The following is an 18,577-nucleotide window of genomic DNA, read 5'->3' on the forward strand; positions in this document are numbered from 1 at the left end:
GTCAACCAGGTAAGAGTGTGAAGAGTAAGAGGTCAGTGATGCAGGTTCCCAAGAGGGCTTGAGACACAAAAAAGGGCTGGGCCATCCACAGCCACTGGGCAGCAGATAGAAGGTTGTGAGTGTGGGAGGGTCTGGGGGGCTGGAGTTAAGATGTACTATGTGTGCTGGGCTGGGAGCCAGGGAGGAGCAGGCGAGGTGGGCAGTGAAAGGGTGCTCTAGGCAGAGGGAGGGGAGATGAACGAAGGCCCAGAAAGAGGAAAGGAGGCATGTCTGGCAAACAGGAAGCAGGCTGGTTTCGCTGCAGGGCTGTAGGTAGTGATCTGGTTCAAGATGCTGGCTGGGCCAGTCAGAGATGCTTAGAACACCAAGGGAAGAGATTCAGGCTCTGCTCTGAGGCCACGGAAGGACATTCAAAGCATCTGAGTGAGGGAATGACACAGTCAGCTCTAGAAAGAATAATGTGGTTGTGTGACCTGGGTTGCGTGGGGACTGGAAGGCAGGCAGCGATTTGGCTACTAGTCTGGTGGAGGGAACTAAAGGGAGGGGGGAAATGGGAGGGACATACCAGGAGGGCAGCTGGAAAGACTTGGATGATGGCACACAGGAGTTGGTAACTATGGGAATCAGGAGAGGGAGGAGGAGGCTCTGCAGCTCCAGAGAATGGGCGGGTGGTGACATCACTGGAGAGAGGAGTGGCCTGGGAAGATGCTCATTTGGGCTGAGACCCTGGCTGGAAGGCAGAGGAAGCTCTCCTCCTGGCCCTAGAGAGGAGTGGGCCTTCCAAGCCTCATTCCCTGCTAAGGACTCCCAGTGTGTTTGGGAGCTCAAGAGCTAACAGCCATTTGCTCCGCCCTTGTGGGGTATCTGGCTGTCCAGTGGTTACAGGAACACAGCTGTGTACTCATCTCCTTCAAACTCTAGGAGTGGTCCACTGCCCCCAGGAAACCTCAGTATTGGCTACACAGCACAGCTCAGCCCCTGCTTCTGGGACCCTGGTCCTATCATGGCTGTTAGCAGTGAAAGACCATCACAGAGGCGGGTATCTAAAAGGGGTGCAGGAACCCCATTGCGGGTATGTGTTTCAACTGGTGCTGACCATACACTCCACAATAAATAGAACCCTTGTATACTGGAGTTTGCTGGCTTGCTATTATTATCATTTGGCCTGGGATGCTCCCCAAAGTGGCAGCCCCAGGAGTGCTAATGTCTGCTCCAGCTGCCCGTGGGCTGCCAGGTCCTCACAGCGGTATGGCTCTGGCTCTCCTCATGTCTTAAGAGAAGCTGCGAACTGAGAACCTTGTGGGGGTGGGGGACAGAGCCTTTGTTAACCATTAGCCAAAGACTTGACACCTTTCTGTTGATCTAATGCTGGTCACAGGAGCCTGTGAAAGTCTCCTGTCAGAAGGCCATGAGGTTTCCCCTCCCCACTCCTCCAGAATCATACAGCCATCATTCAGAGATTTCCATGGCCTCCCAACGGCTCCAACTTAGCAAACTTTGCCCAGGGCTGGTAGGATTGTCTGGCAGCTCACTGAGCCAGGGATGGTGTGCCCACTTCTTACTGTACATGCAGCTTAGCCCCACAGGGAGACTGTCCCCTGCTCACAGGCCAGGAGAAATTACCTGCAGGCCTATGGGGCCAGATAGCACGGCCTGACAGTGCTCTAAAGGGGATGTATGACCTATGGACACACCTGCTCCTGGACCCTTATTGCCACAGGACCCCCAGTGAGGTAGTGCACGTGCTCCTGAGGCCATAGGAATCCATGGGTGTCCTCACGGCAGAGCCCTGGGGCACGGCAGCCCCACTCATCACTGTCATCTCCAGCTCTCATTTCTCAAGAACTCCTAATACTTCCCACGAACTTCAGTTTTGTCACCTCCACCCCTGTCCCTGCACACAGCCTGTTTTCATATGGCACTTTCCAAGAGCGGAGAATGACCTAGAGCTATTGGAAAGCAAAAGTATTTGTGAAAAGAAATGAGTTGGAAAGGAAGTTAATAATGGCGCCACCAGGAAGCCCCTTCTGAACAGACAGAATGATGAACCGATTCAGATCCAGTGATTCTGAGCTCATCTGTTCTGTCAGCTCAGGGCAGGGTAGAACTCGCCAAGACCTGTCCACAGCATCCACAGGAAAGCACATGTGTTCATTTGGCTTGTGTGGTTCACAGCATCCCCAAGCCCTGGGCTTTGGCAGGCTGAAGGGATATAAGGAGAGTAGAAGGCAGGTGGTGCAGGACCTCTTAGCACAGCCCAGCAGAGATACCCAGAGAAGTGGTTACAATCCCACCAGGTAAGTGGGGACATGCCCAGAGTGTCAAGAGGGAGTTTGAAGGAGTGCTGCCACCTGGGGTGTCCAGACCAGAGGTTTCTTTAAAGGGCACAGCGCATGGTGGTGTGCTGAACAGAGTTCTGCTGGGCATTAGGAGGCCTGGGCGTGAGGGCGGCCTTCCCTAATATTCAGCCCAGGTGGTTTCCCATCTTGGCTCCAGTTTCCTCACCTGATCTCCACAGCAACTTTTCAGCACTAATTTTTAGGGCTCTGATGAGGACCAGGTGGGAGTTAATGCAGACCCAGGAGCTGTATCTAGAGTCTGTGCAGAGGCATCTGCTCTGTCTGAGAGGCCTGGGGTCAGAGTGGCCCTCTGAAGTACGGTAACTTATGAGTACAAAGTAAGAACAGGATCGGGGACAAAAACAAATGTTCTTCTTAAGTATTTCTTCTCATGCAGTCTGAGCCACATGTTTCCTGGGATTCTGTCATAGATATCAAGACATGTAGCAACTCCTGGCCATGAGCTAGATCCAAGGTAAATATTGATTATACTGATTACATTTTTTAAAACAAGCAAATCGCTATGCACATGTCCTTGACACAGACATAATGTAATTCAATGATCTTCAGATTATAGCTCCCAAGCCACGTGGGGTCCTTTCGTGGGCAACCTGCGGCTCTTAGAAGCCCTCAGATGTCTGCATCTCAGTGATCCTGGACTCTGGAGGGCGGGCAGCAGCCAGGCGGCTCTGTGGGTTAATGATGATTGCAAAAGTGACTCCTGAGTCACATAACTGAGCAGTACTGGTGTAAATATTTAATCCTGTCTATCTGGGTGGAAATTCAATGTTTTGGTTCCACCGCCTTTCTGTCTTTATATGCTCATCCACATAAATGCCTGTCTTAGACTCCCAGCTTCATGGGGTTGGGGCCACATTTAAATTGTCTTAATGATGAGAGAGAGAGAGGAAGAGAGAGAGAGATTCCCACATGGGTGGACATTTAATGAATGCATCTTTGGATCATGAGGGGAAAAAGAAGGAAGAAAACCCATCTCTATCTCTTTCTTTACGCCTTCTTCCTCTAATGCTGGCCTTCCCTCAGCTTTGACTTTGGAGGTGGACAACGGACACTGTCCCTGGGAGCATCACAGCTCCACTGATGACAATGAACCCAGTGCAGAGGTGATGGCTGTGCAACTGAGGCCTTAAAAGGGATGCCCATGTGTGCTTGGTGGGAGGGGAGTGATCTCACTATCACCTTCATCTTTGCCCAGGGAGAAGAGAGGCGGGGGCCCACACAGCTGCCCCGCTTTGGAAGCTACATGCAGAGCAACAGTGCAGAAACATGTCCTTTCTTGCCTCTTTTCTGCCTTGTGGGCCCTGCAATGGCTCTCAAGTATCATGTCCTCTTTTTGTAAGGCCCCCTGTAACCAATTGCTTAATGAAGGGCTGGGCTTTAGATCCTGACTCCCTTAGGGCCACAGGCATGCTGGACTGATTAGGTAAGTCTCCTCTCCCTTCCCTGATTTTCTCGTGGTCAAACTGCCCAGACAGCCGGCAGCTGGACCATGCCAATAGAGCAGGAAGCCTGCATTCTAGGAAGCATACGGGCTCAAGAGATTCACAAAATAAGGCTCTGATTTGACATCCTACCCCCAAATCCTACCAAACAGCCCTTGTCAAGGCACCAGCAGGCCCCCTCCTCTAGTCCAGTGGTCAGCTTCTGTGCCATCAGCGGCGCTGACCCCCTTCCTTCACATCTCCTCCCGTCTCCCTGGCCACACCTTTCAAGTCTCCATCACTGGTTCCCCCTTGTCACTCCAGTCTCCAGACATCAGGAGGGCCGGGTCGCAATTCTTGGAGCTCATCTCATTTCTGTCTACACTCACTCCCTAGTGATCTCGTATCTATTTGAGTATCTTTAATATGTTGCTGACTCCCCAATAATTCAGTCCCAGATCTCTGCCCTGGACTCAGATGTATACTCCAGTTGCCTATTCAACATCTCCACTTAGATGTCTGGCAGGAGTTCCAGACTTAAAGACCTGAGATGGCTTGCTTGAGCCTCGTGCCCTGACACCTCTCCCTCTCACTGTCTTCCCTATATCAATTAGTGACAATTCCGCTGTCATGTAGGACATCGCCTTGGAGTATTTCCAATTCCTCTCACATCCCACAACTGAAATGCCCGCAAATGATGCCATCCTGAGTGTGACCTTATCCCCCTGAGGGTGTGAAGGCAAGACCTGGTGTCTCCCAAGGCAGCACTTCCTGACAGAACCCTGCTCTGCTCTCCCCCCACCTTGGCTCTGTCTGCACTCGGCAGCCGGGTGGTACCTGCCCACGTCTGTCAGTGCACGGGGCTCCTCACTCAGGACCTCCAGAGGCAGCTAGGCCCACTCCTGGGGAAAGTCCAGGCTCTTATAGAAATACACACAGTCCACCCTGGCCACCTCGGCCCCAGCTCTCATAGCTCTCCTGAGTCACCCCTCTGGCTGCACCAGCCTCCTCTACTCCTACACATTGGCCACGCACCCGTCTCAGCCTTCCTATCAGCTTTCTTGGCCCAGAAGTCTCTTTTTCCAAATACCTATATGGTTCCTTTCCTTGTGGCCGTCAGGTCATTACTCCAATGCTGCCTCCTCCGGGAGATGGAGTCCCGGCCACCACATCTAAATCACACGCCCCCAGTTTCCTCTCTGCAGGGCGCTGTGCTCTCTGACACACTATCACTCCCTGTCTGCCTCCACACGGGAGCACGCCTTACACCAGGGCGGGGAGTTTTGACTCCTTTGCCTGTGGCTATCTCACCCGTGCCTAAATCAGTGCCTGGCAGACAGCAGACTTTTAATTTGTGGATGGATGGATGGATGAGCTGGAAAATACTTCTGTATATAACTTACTGGCCATTTCATTTACTCTATTTGGAGAAATACCTCCCAACTCTGCACTTTCTCTCTGCTTCCCTCTCAGCCCCTTTTTGTTCCACTTCCCTGGTGGATTTTGTAGCTTTCCCCTAGGAAAACTGAGTGGCTGAGCTCCCCTCAGTGGTGCCTAGGGACCATGCAGTGATGTGCTGGGAGCTGTCCCCACAATACACCCAGGGTTCACTGCTGAGGACACTGCTGGGATGCTGCCGGGGCAGAAGCTGCAGCACCAGAGCCACTGATGAAGAGTGATCAGAACTTTTCTCTTAAAGGACTACTTTGGTTTTGAGCTGAGGAGAACTGGCAAATACCCTGTACCATTACCTGAAACATACATATGTTTTCATTTGTGGCAGGATTTCCCCCTTTGTGTTTGTTTCAAAGGGCAAACTTTGAAGTCCTGAAGACAAGAATGTAGTTTCCCAGCCATAGATTAGCCTTTTCTGCAAGTCTCTTAGGCCTCTGATGCCTCAATCACTTAATCACATCAACCCTACTTTTAACTGGACGCCCCCAGTAGATGTGGTCCTTTGGACTATTGCCCTGGCTCCGTTCCCAAGACTCTCACATTCCATTTCCTCACATGGGTCTATTTTATCCTCTATACCTTGAAAGTTCGGATATTCCCATCTCCCTGGAGCTTCCCACTGAAAAAGAACCAGAAGCAGACCCCAAATGCTCCTCCTGCCACAAGGGAGCAGTGCAAGGTATGAGGAACTATAGTCTCCAGAGTCTGATTTCATCCATATTTGGGGTTATGAAAATCTTGGCAGAGACTCTGCCTACTGGAGTGGGCAGTTCATTACGTTCTTCGCAAAGCCTGGCCAGAAATGTGGTTGATGGGCCTTGTCAATGGGATCTGCTCCGGCGGCACAGAATCCTCCATGCTGGGAACTCTCCTCGGAATTTATTCACTTAATGGGCAAGACAGAGGAGCAGCACACTTCCCCTTGGAAGCTCTTGCTTTAGGCAGAGACCAGAGTTAACTACGTGTCTCCATGGATGGTAACTGGCTGCTAAAGATGCAGCGGATAGCTCACGTTTTTAATAACACACGCTCAGAGAAATGCTCATCGCCATTAATCATGAGCTAGGGGCTCCACTCTGGCTCAGCGTGGAGTGAGGGGCCAGGGCAGCAATACCTGTGCTTCGAGGTAAGCTTCTCTGTGGCTCACCAGCCCATTTATTTATATGCCATACCACTCAGTGCCGCAAACTAATCAACTACTCCACAGTTCCATCACAGTGTAATAGAGGCTGTCAGGCATTTTTACAGAAAGACCCTCCATGGCATCATCACTCATTGTTATAATCCATCAAAGGCCCCATCTTCCAACTTGCAAAACTACTTAGTAGAGCATGCAGACCTCCTTAGGTTACTAAATTACGTTGTTACCAGTCCCTTATTGTTAGTACGCTTTAATTTTGTATTTGTACCCTGAGCAGCGTTATCAGAAAGGGAAGAGTTGATGGATTTATTAAATCCATCTTTGAAATGAGAAAGGAGAGATTCTGTTCTCCATAAACACCTTGGCTGTCTTCTCCTCTCTTTCTCCACGTCCCTTCCCTCGGGGGCTCTCTGCATCACCCTCTGTGCCTGGGGTGCTGGCTCCTGCCCTCACCTGCATGGCTCTGTATAAACAAACGTCCTGGTAAGCACCTTAGCTTGTCTGGTTCCTTGAGTACTCTAGATGCTCACTGTTTAAGAACGTGGTTTTAGGTTAGGCTGCTTGAGGGGGCAGAATTGCACTTATTCCAATATGTAAATGAACGAGAAAGATAATGTACACAGAAAGAGGAAGAAAGAGTGGTTAGAGTCACAGAGACTGGGGCTAAGCAAGAAAGATGCACAGAGGAGTTAAGTTCACCCAGGGTTCTCAAATGCATCACGCACCCTAAACACCGGGGGTAGTTGTACAAACACAGATGTCTGTGTCCCATTCGGACTTTCCGAGTCTGTGGGTCTGGAGTGGGGGTCAAGCATCTGCATTTCTCACGTGATGCTGCTGGTCCAAGGACCACAGTTTGAAAACCACTGGGCTCATCTGATGAGAGCCTGAACTTCCATGATGCATCATCTCTGATGCACCGAAAGTCAATATTCTCCATCACTCTCCTTTCTATCCCAGCAGTAGCCTACCCCACGAAACCCCAGAGGAAGGGATCTGGCTCAATTTCTGTAATCTAATTGTTCTGTCAACTCCTCCAGCGGCCCTGACCCTGCCACTTAGCACTTTCCCAGATCTTTGAATCTGCCTTTTTTAGGAGAAAATTTTGACTCCCTTTTCCTGTGAGAAAGTTGGACAGTGCCAAGAAGTCTACTGCAAATGGGGGTCAGAATCCCAGGCAGGTATGAAGTTTTCCATAAAGGTACTTGGCAGGACTTGTTCCCTTCAAACTAGTCTGGAGCAGGAAGCCTCCTCCTCTGCCCAAAGAGATGCAGCCTGGAGGAGGAGGAGGATGTCTGATTTAAAAAAGGCTTCACCTTAGAAAACTCTCAACTGCCTTTTAAGGTCAAAGATTCTAAAAGGAATACACGGTTTTATAGATCAATCACAACTGTTTCCCACGTGTGACTAATTGCTATGAGAAGCAAATGACTGTGATCGTTGAGACAAGTGCTGCTCCAGGACGGCAGACTCTGGCCTGTGAAGAAAGGTTGGCGGGAAAGGTTTTGAGCTGACTTTGACACTGTCTCCTCTCTCCCAGAACCCAGCCCAAAGCTAGAAGATGGCTGCTCACTGTTTCGGGGTTTCTCCTCATCCATGCCTTCGTCCTCATTCTCGGGGTCGATGTCTTCTGCCTGAGTGATCCAGTCCAGGTAGCCTTTGAGATCTTCTTCCAGCTGCTGTTTCTCCCGCAGCTTTTGGAAATCTCCCCGAGCCTTGGCCTTCTCCCTCTCTTTGGAAAACTCTCTGGCGAGAGTGAGAGGAGTGGGCAGGGCAGGAGAGCCCGGAGAAGGAGGGAGCACCAAGAGGGTCGGGTGTGGAAGGAGAGATGGAGATAAGGAGAAACAAAAGTATTAATTGCTTTGCATCCAGAAACCTGCCCGCACATCTCTGCTTTGCTTTCCACAGACAGCTCTCCCTAGTCACTCTCACAGAGATGGAAAGCAGCACTGCAGGGGACATTCCTAACACAGGCCATGGAGATGGAGAAAGTCCATCTACCTTTTTTCTGTATCATGATCACAGGCTTTGCCTTTTAATAACAAGTGCTCTCCAAAGACCTGAAACCTCCTTCCACATAGTAATTAAAAACATCTACCACAGTTATGGAACATGCATATTCATTCCACTCCGTACTGGGTGGTACTTAAAAAATCCCACAGGGGTCTCTAAGTGACACAAGGTGTTAGGACTGGCAATGTGCCAAAGCCCACTCACTCACACTGGGTCCTGAGAGCCAGTCATGCCTGTCTCTTCCCAACTCTGGCTTCAGTGATGTCCCCTTTGTAGCTCGAGATCAGCCATGGTAGACGTATTTACACCATTGTAATTGGCAAATGCTATAAACCAGGGCTTTCTCCCCCAATATTGTTAAATATTTACTGGTATACCACTGACTTAGGACCCAGGAGATTGAATCTCCTCAACCTTTATTCCTATTATTAGAATTCCACCTGCCACTCTTAGCATGATTGGAAGGATTTCTAATGTAGAAGACTCTTTCCCATATGGAGACAAATGAGGATTCCAAACACAAGAAAATGTCCTGGGGGCTACCCTTTTGGTGAAAAAAAAAATCCAATCAGAATTTAAAAATACATAAAATCAAGATGATATAAAAGTTAAATGATGCATTCAGTTTAAGGTAATCATGAGTAGAAACTGGAATTGGATTGGGATTTGCTGGAAGAAGGGCCTATTGAAAAATTTCTGATAGAATGACTATTTCTTTTCTATGATTCTGTCCTAATTTTCTCTCTGACTTCAAATTCACTCTCTCTGGCAAGGAGGGGGCTGGCAGCAGAAGGCAATCATCAATAAGGCAAGTTCTCAACTCTCGAAGCAAGTCTGTGGTTTTTCTTCCAAAATAGGTAGGTGAGAGGATTTGTTACTGATATGCAGAATGTGGGAAACGGGGCCCTTGTGTGCGCACATTCACATACATGTGCGGGCATCCTGGCTAATTCCTGGAACCTTGGTTCCTCTTCCTCTCACCAGTGAAGGCCTGGCTCAGGGCCAGAGGCTGCTGAAACCACTTTGAAGAATTTCTTGCACAAGCTACACTGTAGGAAAAGCACCGTGGAAGGAAGCAGAATACCAACAAAGCACAGGGGATAAAAGCCTCCACTCCTAAATCCACTGTCATGTGGCATGGCTCTGTCACCACATACACTGTCTAGTCTTTGCATTCTGCCTGTGCCAATTACGAAAGCATAGATTTTAGCACACACTGTTTTTATGGTAAAACAGGGCTGGGGTGGAGTCCAGGAAACTTTTTAATTGGCAGAATGTGGGGGCTCTAAGCTAACGAGTCCTCTTCAACTGCTACCTTAATGATGCTGTGGGTTAGACTGAATTTTTTTCTTACATTTGATTAAATCCAATTCTAATTGGATTGAACTTGCTATTTCTCAGGCTTCCTGCCAACCAGCAGGTACCTTCATTTGCTTCCCAGGGAGTTGTATGCCAGGGAAAAGGGGCCAGACTGACAGCTCACAGTGGAAACGAGGCCTTGTGTAGCTTTGCGCCCCTGCTCTCACCTTTGAGGATGGGCATGAAAGATCCCCTAGACCTGGTCAAGCCTCCATGGGCCTGGGCTTTGTTCTTCAGAGATGCTAAACTACCTATAGCATTTCCCTCCCTGTGCAAATCAACTGAAAACTGCACTTCAAAGGCCCCTCTCTTGGATATCTTTCTGCCTATGCTCATTTGCATTTTCTGTTCCTTTCCTCCTGCGTGGGGCTGAGGTTGAAAGGGGCTAAGTAGCCAAAGGCTCCTTTTAGCTCTTGTGGATGACTTTGCAGAGGGTTCACGTTTTGGTTACAACACACCTACCCAGCCTTCTTTTGGAGCTGGGAGGCTAGTACTGGGATCCAACTGGAGGAGGAACCGCTGGCCCAGTCCTATTTTATAGCACCTTCCAGTGGAAGGAAAGTTCACCATCTATATCCCAAGGCCTCTGGGGGAACCAAGGGAAAAAAAAAAGGTATGCTGATGGTTCTGACTGACCTGGAGATATTTTCTCCAGCAGAAGAAGGTGGGCTTTGGGGCTGTGAAGGAGGGTGAAGAGCAGCACAGTCAGGTGTGAGCATCGCGGCTGCCCTGGAGTGTGGGGCACAACCGGGCTTGGGGCAGGATGGAAGGTGAGCAAGGCTTCTCTCAGCAGGCCCAGGGTGGTGAGGGATTTGGGGGTGGCAGTGCTGGCTTTCTGCACCTCCTTGCTTGGATGCCAGCCATGTGCGTGCCCTGGAGACTGCACTAATGAAGACGTGGAGCCCCAGCCTGACAGGCCCAGGGCCCAGCGCCGCCGGCAAGACAATGGGTCACAGCTGTGGGAGTGGTCACACGACAGGCTCTCGTCAGCAAGGGCCAGTGTGGAAAATGAGGGTGGAGGGGAAAGCCAGGGGCTGGGACATGTGGAAAGTCCAATCAGTGCAGACCACCTGGGCTCCAGGCCTTCCGACAATCAACATAGTTAAGTGTGGACTCCACATTTAGGAATTTACCTACTCACTGGACTGTTTGTAAGCCCCATATCAATGCTTGTAGCACTTTCACAGCCATTTGAGGACATGCGCGAATGGCAAAAGCTTCACTTGTTTCCAGCTGAGGTCAAACAAGGCTCTGCCTTCTTGCTTCAGCTTTCAAACTACAAACAAGTGTCCTTTCTATGGTCTACTTAGTGCCATGTTTTTTGCATTTTTGTTAGTGATTTTGCTGTTTTAAATGGCCCCCAAGCATAGTGCTGAGGACTGTCTGGTGTCGCTAAGCGCAAGAAGGCTGTGTGTGCCTTATGCCTGAATAATGCATGTTAAATAAGCTTCATTCAGGCACAGGTTACAGTGTTGTCACCCACAAGTTTAACGTTGATGAATCAACAATATCTATTAAATCAGGTGTCTTTAAACAAACACACATAAAATAAGGTTATGTATTGATTGGTTGACAAAATGTTGTGAGCAGAAGCTCCCAGGAACCTAACCCTCTATTTCCCTAGGAATGATGGCTCAGTCCTCACTGATTCAGTGTGGGTACCTGGTGACTTTATAAAATGTGAGTAAGGAGCAAGGACTATGTATGTTGCTGTCTCTTCTGCTCCCACCTGCAAGGCATTTGTGTCCTAGCCTTTTCACTGCTTTCTTCTGGACCTGGATCTCGCGTCTTAACTGTAGAGTCAGGGGCCAGTCACACTTCCATGTAAAATGCTGACCTATCTAGTCCTCTGCTTTTTTTTGAGGTAAGAGACATACCTATCTCTCAATGGGAAAAAAGCTGGGATGATTACCCTGCAAGAGAGCCTGAGCCTTGCACCAGCTGAAGCCTCTGCAGTCATTTAAAAATAAAGGTAACCAAATCTCAGATCTGGAGACGTCTACCTCATGACAGCACCAAGTGCAGTTTCAAGAGTCTCATTGCCACTATTGTCATTCTAATTTTAGAAGGGTGGAGATTGAGATTACTGGAGGAGAAAGTAACTATAATCTGACTATTATCTACATTATGCCAATCGTATTTCTTGCATAAGATTGACATGAAATTAACAGATAATGAACACAGTAGTATTTTGAAAAAAAATCTAAGAGATGTGTATTTGTTTCACTAGCTATACCTGGCCTCACCAGGAATAAGGGGTTCTGGATATGTGAATGTTCCAGATAAAGGATGCCTAGCCCTCTGATGACGCAAACCGTTAAATTCCCACCTTTTAAATGAAGCTTTATAGAGCGTCATCTCCTCTACTTTCAGGAGGAGACATGCCAAGCACAAGCCAACCTTTCCTTGGTGACTGAAGGACATGATTTATGAGGATGAGTTATGAGCATGTGCTGATCCTTCACTGACAGACGTAGGGGTTCACACTTGCTCCCCCTAGCTCCAGAGGCTCCAAGACTACAGTGCTGTTAGTGGTGTCTCTGCTCTCTCTCAGGGACCATGAAGATTTGCAAGGCTGCCAGACGCCAGGCCCCCATGCGCCCATGCTAAACAACCCAGCCCTCTGCAGGTTTCAGGGCGGTACCTTTGCAGCTTCCACTGGGCCTCCTTCTGTTCCCACTGGCTGTTTCCAGTAGCCTGCCATGCACTGCTTCTGCGCCTGCCTACTCCTCACGGGCCCTTCCTACTGCAGCTTCTGCTCTTCCCCTCCCCACTTCTGACTGTCTTTTGAAAGCACGTGGGGTTGGGGGGAGTACAATGTGGAGGTTACAGATAAGGCTATGGGTTCACATTGCTCAGGCTTGACCCTGCATCTTCCATTTTTCATCTGCTAGAACGGAGGTATTTTCCTCTTATAAACCTCACCGCTCTTCTCTGTAGCACGGAGACTGGAACAGCACCTTGCTTACAGAGCTGTTAGGAGCATTAACCCAGCTAATCTACCTAAAATACCAGGCACAGAGCCAGACACAGAATGGTAGTGACTGTTAATGCTGTCATTATCGCAGTGAATTGCATAGAGCTGGGAGACTTTTTTGAATGCTTCTGGAAAGTTGGGTTAATCAGAAGTCTGAGTAAGGTAATGTTTTACCGCTTTCTTGGGGGGGACTTTTCTATTGTCCTGGCTAGTCAAGGTGCTGACTTGAAACTCGCCATGGTGTGCCCAGCCATGACCGCAGCTCCTGTCACCGCATGGGGTGGGGGTGGCCCACTCAGAGCTGCCAGCCCTGGACCTCCTTAAACCAGGAAGTGGAGGTGCTCACTGACAGACACCTCTTTGTTCTGCTGGGCAGACCCTCTATTGGCCTTGACACATTTTCTCCCAGTGATTCTGGAGCTGTAAGGAGTAGATGTTGGGGAAGGTCTCCAGGAAAGATCAATGTATGGACTCAGGCTCCCAGGTGCAGAAGTCAAATAGCCTTAATGTCCCTGGTCAGAATCAACCCAACATTTTCAAGTATTACTAAGTGCTGGGTTTGGGGTGAGGTGCCTAAACACAGCCTGTCTCACTTGGACTGAGTCAGGCCATGGCCTTCTAAAGGACTTTTTCCTCTAACATCAGCAGCCTCTGCCATTTGACTGCTCTGTTTTGCCACCTCTGGAAGAGCACTCCTCCAGGGGCCAGGAATGACCTGGGCACACACTCTGCTTACCGAGGGCCCTCAGGGTCTAGCCCTTGTTCTCCACTTCAGACTCCTGCAGAGAATTTCACTTGCTCAGATTTGCTTCCTAACCTCTAGGGGAAGAAAGTGGAATTACATTTTTTTAAATGTTTTGAGCTGTGACTTACGTTACAGTTCAAGCTCATTATAACGGGAAGTGATGGGAGGAGAGGAATGAGGCTGTGCGGAGTTCTGGCCCTGGTCTGCTATTTACCAGCAAAGTGACACTGTGCAACTCACTTCTCATGTCTGGGTTCATATTCCTCAGTTTTGAAAGGCAAGATTGGAATGGTCCTAACACTTGATGATTCTATTCAATAATTCCAGTTATGATAGGCACCAAGGAAATAACAATCACTGTAATGACAGCACCGTGATTGAGCACTTACTATGCACCAGTTCCTACGCTAAGTATTTACACAAATGATCTCATTTGATCATCACAAATACCTGTGAGTTGGTTTCATTATTTAAATTGTTTCAGATGGGGAAAGTAGGTCTAAAAGGTGAAGTCTGTCCAACATCATGCATCCAGCAAGTGCAGAGCTGGGATACTCAAGTTTTTCTTTTGAATTGTAAATTTTCAATGCTTTCCTTGGAGAGTTGCATATAAACACAGGAGCATTTTCTTGTGTTTGAACATAATGACAACCCCTCTACCCTCCAGGCAACTAATCAGGGACCCACTTACATTGTTCTACTCATACATTTTTTTATCCCTGATGGAAGGCACTTGTCTCCTGTGTGGCCTCACCTTGGCAAAAGGCATGATGTCAACCTACATCTCTAACAGACCACCCTCCATGGTAAGGGGCAAGGGTGGGGGCAGGTTCTTTCCTTCACCTGATTCCCAAAGGTGAAGCCAGAGTTCCTGCCACAGGAGGTGGAGGGGCGGTGCCCAGTTCATAGGCAAAGAGCAGTCTTTCTCTTTATGCTTAAATTTCTCCCAGCAGAAAGGTCTCTAGATTTCTAGGAAAGACTATTCAAAGCAGCTGATCTGTCTCAGGCAGAGCAGAAATAGATCACCCCAACCCCCTGTAGCACAGGCAGCAGAGTGGGTCACCCTTGAGCTGGTCACCAGGAGCCTTTAGGTGTTAGGCCTTGGCATGGCTGCTGTGGACTTCCAAAGAAAGTGGGCTGAGGAAACGCCCTGTTTCCATATAGAAAAGTGGCCATCCTCAGGGCTACTTGATGTTCCAACCTTGTGCTACTTTTATAATTTCATCTGAGCAAGGGCTGAAATTAGATAGACTAGATAAATTTGAAGGGAAGTATAGTCCATCTCTATTCTCAAATAATCTGAGGCCTTAAATAGTTAAATGTCCCATTCAGAAAAGGAAACACCAGAGATGGACAGATCAGTCCATGAATTAGAACTGAAGAGAATTAGATTTGGAGTCAATATTTGTTATTCATATTGAAACTGGTCTGTTCTTACCCTGGTCTGCTCAGCACTGAGTAACAGTGATGTGAAATCTTTTCCATCAGCCTGCCACAAAGAGGCCCAGCAGGTACCCTCCTTAAATTCACACTCATCTCACTCAAGGGTCTTACTATGCCACCCCAATGCTAAGAATGTCATTCAGGCACAAAGAGACATATTTGGCTCTGAACAGCTACCTGAGGCTGGGCAGCGGTTGGGTGAGCTGGCAAGAGACAGGTAGGCCAGGCATCTCTCCATCATCTGCCACCCAAACCAATGGATTGATTCTTGTGCATCTGACCCTTTACCCAGCCAGGCCAAGGACAGTCACTTTAAGGCTCCCAAGGTGACCCCTTACCCCAGGTTCATCAGAGCCAGAAAAAGAATAGAGTCAGGAAGAGCAGAGAGAATAAATAAAAATAAATGGAAAAATCAAGACCTTTTTCCTTGGTCCTGCTTACCCGCTAAGAACACCGAGAACCAAGTTAAGTACAAAAAATGACCCTATGATGATTAGTGTAACAAAATAGATCCAGGGCCAGTCCCTTCCTACGGCATCATTGACCTGGAAGAATGGAATGATAGTTAGTGAGACACACTCAGCAACCGAGCACGGCCAGCGCCCGTCACCGGCTCCCGGGACACTGACCCGAGCAGCACCGGGGCCGGGATCCTCCAGGTGCAAATCAGAGGCCAGATAGTCTGCCCAGTCAAGGGGGCGGAATTTGTGGTTGAATGGAGACTTTTTTTTTTTTCTGGTTTTCCTGGGCCTCTTAGGGTCCTGTCCCTGAGGATCCTGGCAATGGATCTACTGGGACCTGAGACCTTGCTCGGCTGCATTGTAAAGAGGACATAGAAATGGTCAGCTTACCCGCTCAACACACCGAGAACCAGATTTAGAACGAAAAAGGATCCAAAGATGACCAGACTGACAAAATACACCCAGGGTAACTCATAGCCCATAGCGTCCTGCATCTGGAAAGATGAAGGAAAGTTAGGAAAGAAAGAAAGCAGAACTGAGTTAAAGCGAAGAGGCAGGTGGAGAGTGTGTGGACAGGTCTGGGGGACATATACGGGGCTGAATTTGGATTTAGTCCATGTGGCTCAAGATCCACTTGTCACTCTGGGCATCATCTACACTCAGAGCACTTCCCTGTGACTATAAAGGGCCATCGCTGGCCCTGCCTCAAGAGGAATGCCTGGCTTTCTCTGTTGTTTTATTTTCTAGAAAGAAAAATTCCTCCAGTATTTCCTAGTCACTTGTCTGAGAAGGTGGGTTACCTCAAAAAATAATTTCTTCAGCTTGAGATGGTTTTAGCTTAGTTAGGTTTAGGTGGCCGTTAAATCTTCCCTTGCACCCTGAGGCACACTGACCTTGGTGTCTAAAGTGCACCTCCTCTTACTGTTAGGCCTGGAGAAATGACACTCTAGGGCAGTGGTTCTCAACCTGTGGGTAGTGACCCACAGGAACTGTATTAAAGGGTCGCAGCATTAGGAAGGTTGAGAACCACTGCTCTAGGGGATGTGTGGGAAAGAGAGCTTCCAGAAGGGCTTTCCCCTGGACCCTGGGCAGTGCCCAGAGCTTGAAGGCTAAGCCCCAGTGCTGCAGAATCACCCAGGCCAGACACCAGAACAGGCAGTGATTTTGGCTTATGTACTCTGAGAAAGGTTCCTATGTCAGCAACCATAGCTCAGATGGAAAGGGTCTCTGGGACCTGTGACTGGAACTAACTACCCAAATAATGGAGACTCTCTGTGAAAGGCTGCAGACCCCTGCAATAGCTGGAGGCAGTCACACATGGGGGCTGGCTCCTCTGGGCCCAGGAAGGCTCCCCCTGCACTTCTCTCTCCAATTCCATGTTCAGTGGCTTCACACTGGCAGCTTGAAAATGGTCATGGTGGAAATACTTACACCACAGAAATGGGTAGGAGCTACAAATCAGCCCCCTGGTCCCTGGCCCCAGGAAGGATTGTTAAGCATTTACTAGCTCACTGTGGGCTAGAGGGTGGGTGTAAAGATAACTTACAGGGCAGGCTTTTATCAAAGAGGAAATTTATTTTGCTTTAGTTTCTCAAATTTATTTCCTCTGATGCTATCTGACTAAACAGGGTTTAGTCTTAGCTTCCTAAGCATGAACCCCAACTTTGTCCTTGTGACATTTGCTGAGAGAAAGCCAACTTCATAAGGCACGCAAGCTTCTTGAATGATACACATCTGCAATTCTCAAAGTGAGGCCTCATGGCCAGCACTATTTGGAAATGCATATCTTGCCCACCCCCAAACTCTGGGGTGGGTCCAGAAACCCATGATTTAATAAGCCCTACAGGTGATTCTGATGCACACTTGAGAACCGCTGATCTACATTGTTCCCTCCACAGCTCCCAACTTCAAGTACAACCATACAAATATTGTGACTCCCCCCATACCTCTGCTAAGTTGTATAGCTGAGTTCCTCAAAGCGTGGTCAGAAGGCTGCCAGCCTCAGGATCATCTGGGAGAACTGTTAACAAAGAGGATCTCTGGGTCCTGCCCCCATGTTCTCAGTGTGGCTCAGAAATCTGCATATTAACCACCCCAGAAGAGTCTAAGGTGTATAGAAGTGTGATCAGCACTGCTACCATTTCCATCCCAGGGCCTCAAACAGCTTGGGTTTGCTGGGATATCAATGCCCTCGCCCTTGGGCTTTGCAGGCACTGAGCAGGCTTATTGAAGGCTGAATGAATGTTATATTCTCTGTGTGCTGGGAATAAAAAAGAATGAAAAGTATCAATAGAACTATGTAGTATGGTTTGCCAGGTGACATCCCAATGTTCTTGCTGATCCATCAATATTTACCTGTTATTACTATGTTTTGGTTAGAGAAATCCACCAGATGCAGCCCCAGTGCCTAGTGCACGCTCTGTGCTAAGGATTGCTGGTCTGAACTGCACAGGTGAGGAAGGTCAGAGCGCTCAGCACACACCACTGCACCATGAAGTCAAGAAGTTCAACTTCACCTGTGTCAATTGAGCACTCCCATTCCCACCTCCTGCTCTATGGTGTTGGCCTCACCTATTGCTTTACGACTGCATTGTTAACCTACTCCGTCCCTTTATTATTACCCATTGCTTGTCTCCTGTGCTACAGTGTAAGGTCTACAGGACAGGTGGTCCTGGTCTGTTTTGTTCACTGGTGTATCCCATGTGCAGGATACTCAGCAAATGTTCTCTGAATGGATTATCTTAGTATGTGCCAGGCACTGTGCTGTGAATAGGAAGCCCTTGCTGGCAGGGGATACAGACAATTAAATCAACTAGAATGCCTCAGTTGCCCTGCAGCCACCACGGGGGTGAGGATGAAGGGCTCTGTGCACAAAGGGAGGCATGGCTGTGTGCAGCTGCAGTGTGCATGGCCAGGCCAGGCAGGGCCACTGTGGGCAAAGGAATCAAGGGGCAGGAAGGAAGCCCAGAGCCCATGTGGTCCTGTAAAGGGAATAGGGGGTCTCTGTTAAAAACAGAGGCTAAAAGCCTGCCTGGATGTGGGATGGAGGATTTTCCCAGTGGCTGAATTACTAAAATATCCAGCAAAAAAGCAGCTGCTAGGAGAGGGAGGGTGGACATTCTTTCCACATCAGTCCTGGTCCCCATCCCATGAGTGTCAGAGCCTTATTTTAGCCAGAAGGCAACTGTCTGAACCAAGAGTG

The 18,577-nt window shown here is 48.8% G+C and overlaps 1 protein-coding gene across 1 annotated transcript in view; it reads right to left on the reverse strand.

Annotated features, from left to right (window-relative positions):
- CACNA1C (calcium voltage-gated channel subunit alpha1 C) overlaps positions 1-18,577 on the reverse strand; it is a 559,438-nt gene that overhangs the window by 167,509 nt on the left and 373,352 nt on the right. The window contains exons 7-8 of the mRNA XM_023516536.1: positions 15,766-15,869; positions 7,951-8,123 (exon numbers count right to left, since the gene is read on the reverse strand). Of these exons, the coding sequence (XP_023372304.1) occupies positions 7,951-8,123; positions 15,766-15,869 (277 nt within the window). The remainder of the gene's footprint in view (positions 1-7,950; positions 8,124-15,765; positions 15,870-18,577) is intronic.

This window comes from Otolemur garnettii, unplaced genomic scaffold (genome assembly GCF_000181295.1).
Source record: "Otolemur garnettii isolate 467f Iridium unplaced genomic scaffold, OtoGar3 scaffold00092, whole genome shotgun sequence".
Classification (NCBI taxonomy): domain Eukaryota; kingdom Metazoa; phylum Chordata; class Mammalia; order Primates; family Galagidae; genus Otolemur; species Otolemur garnettii.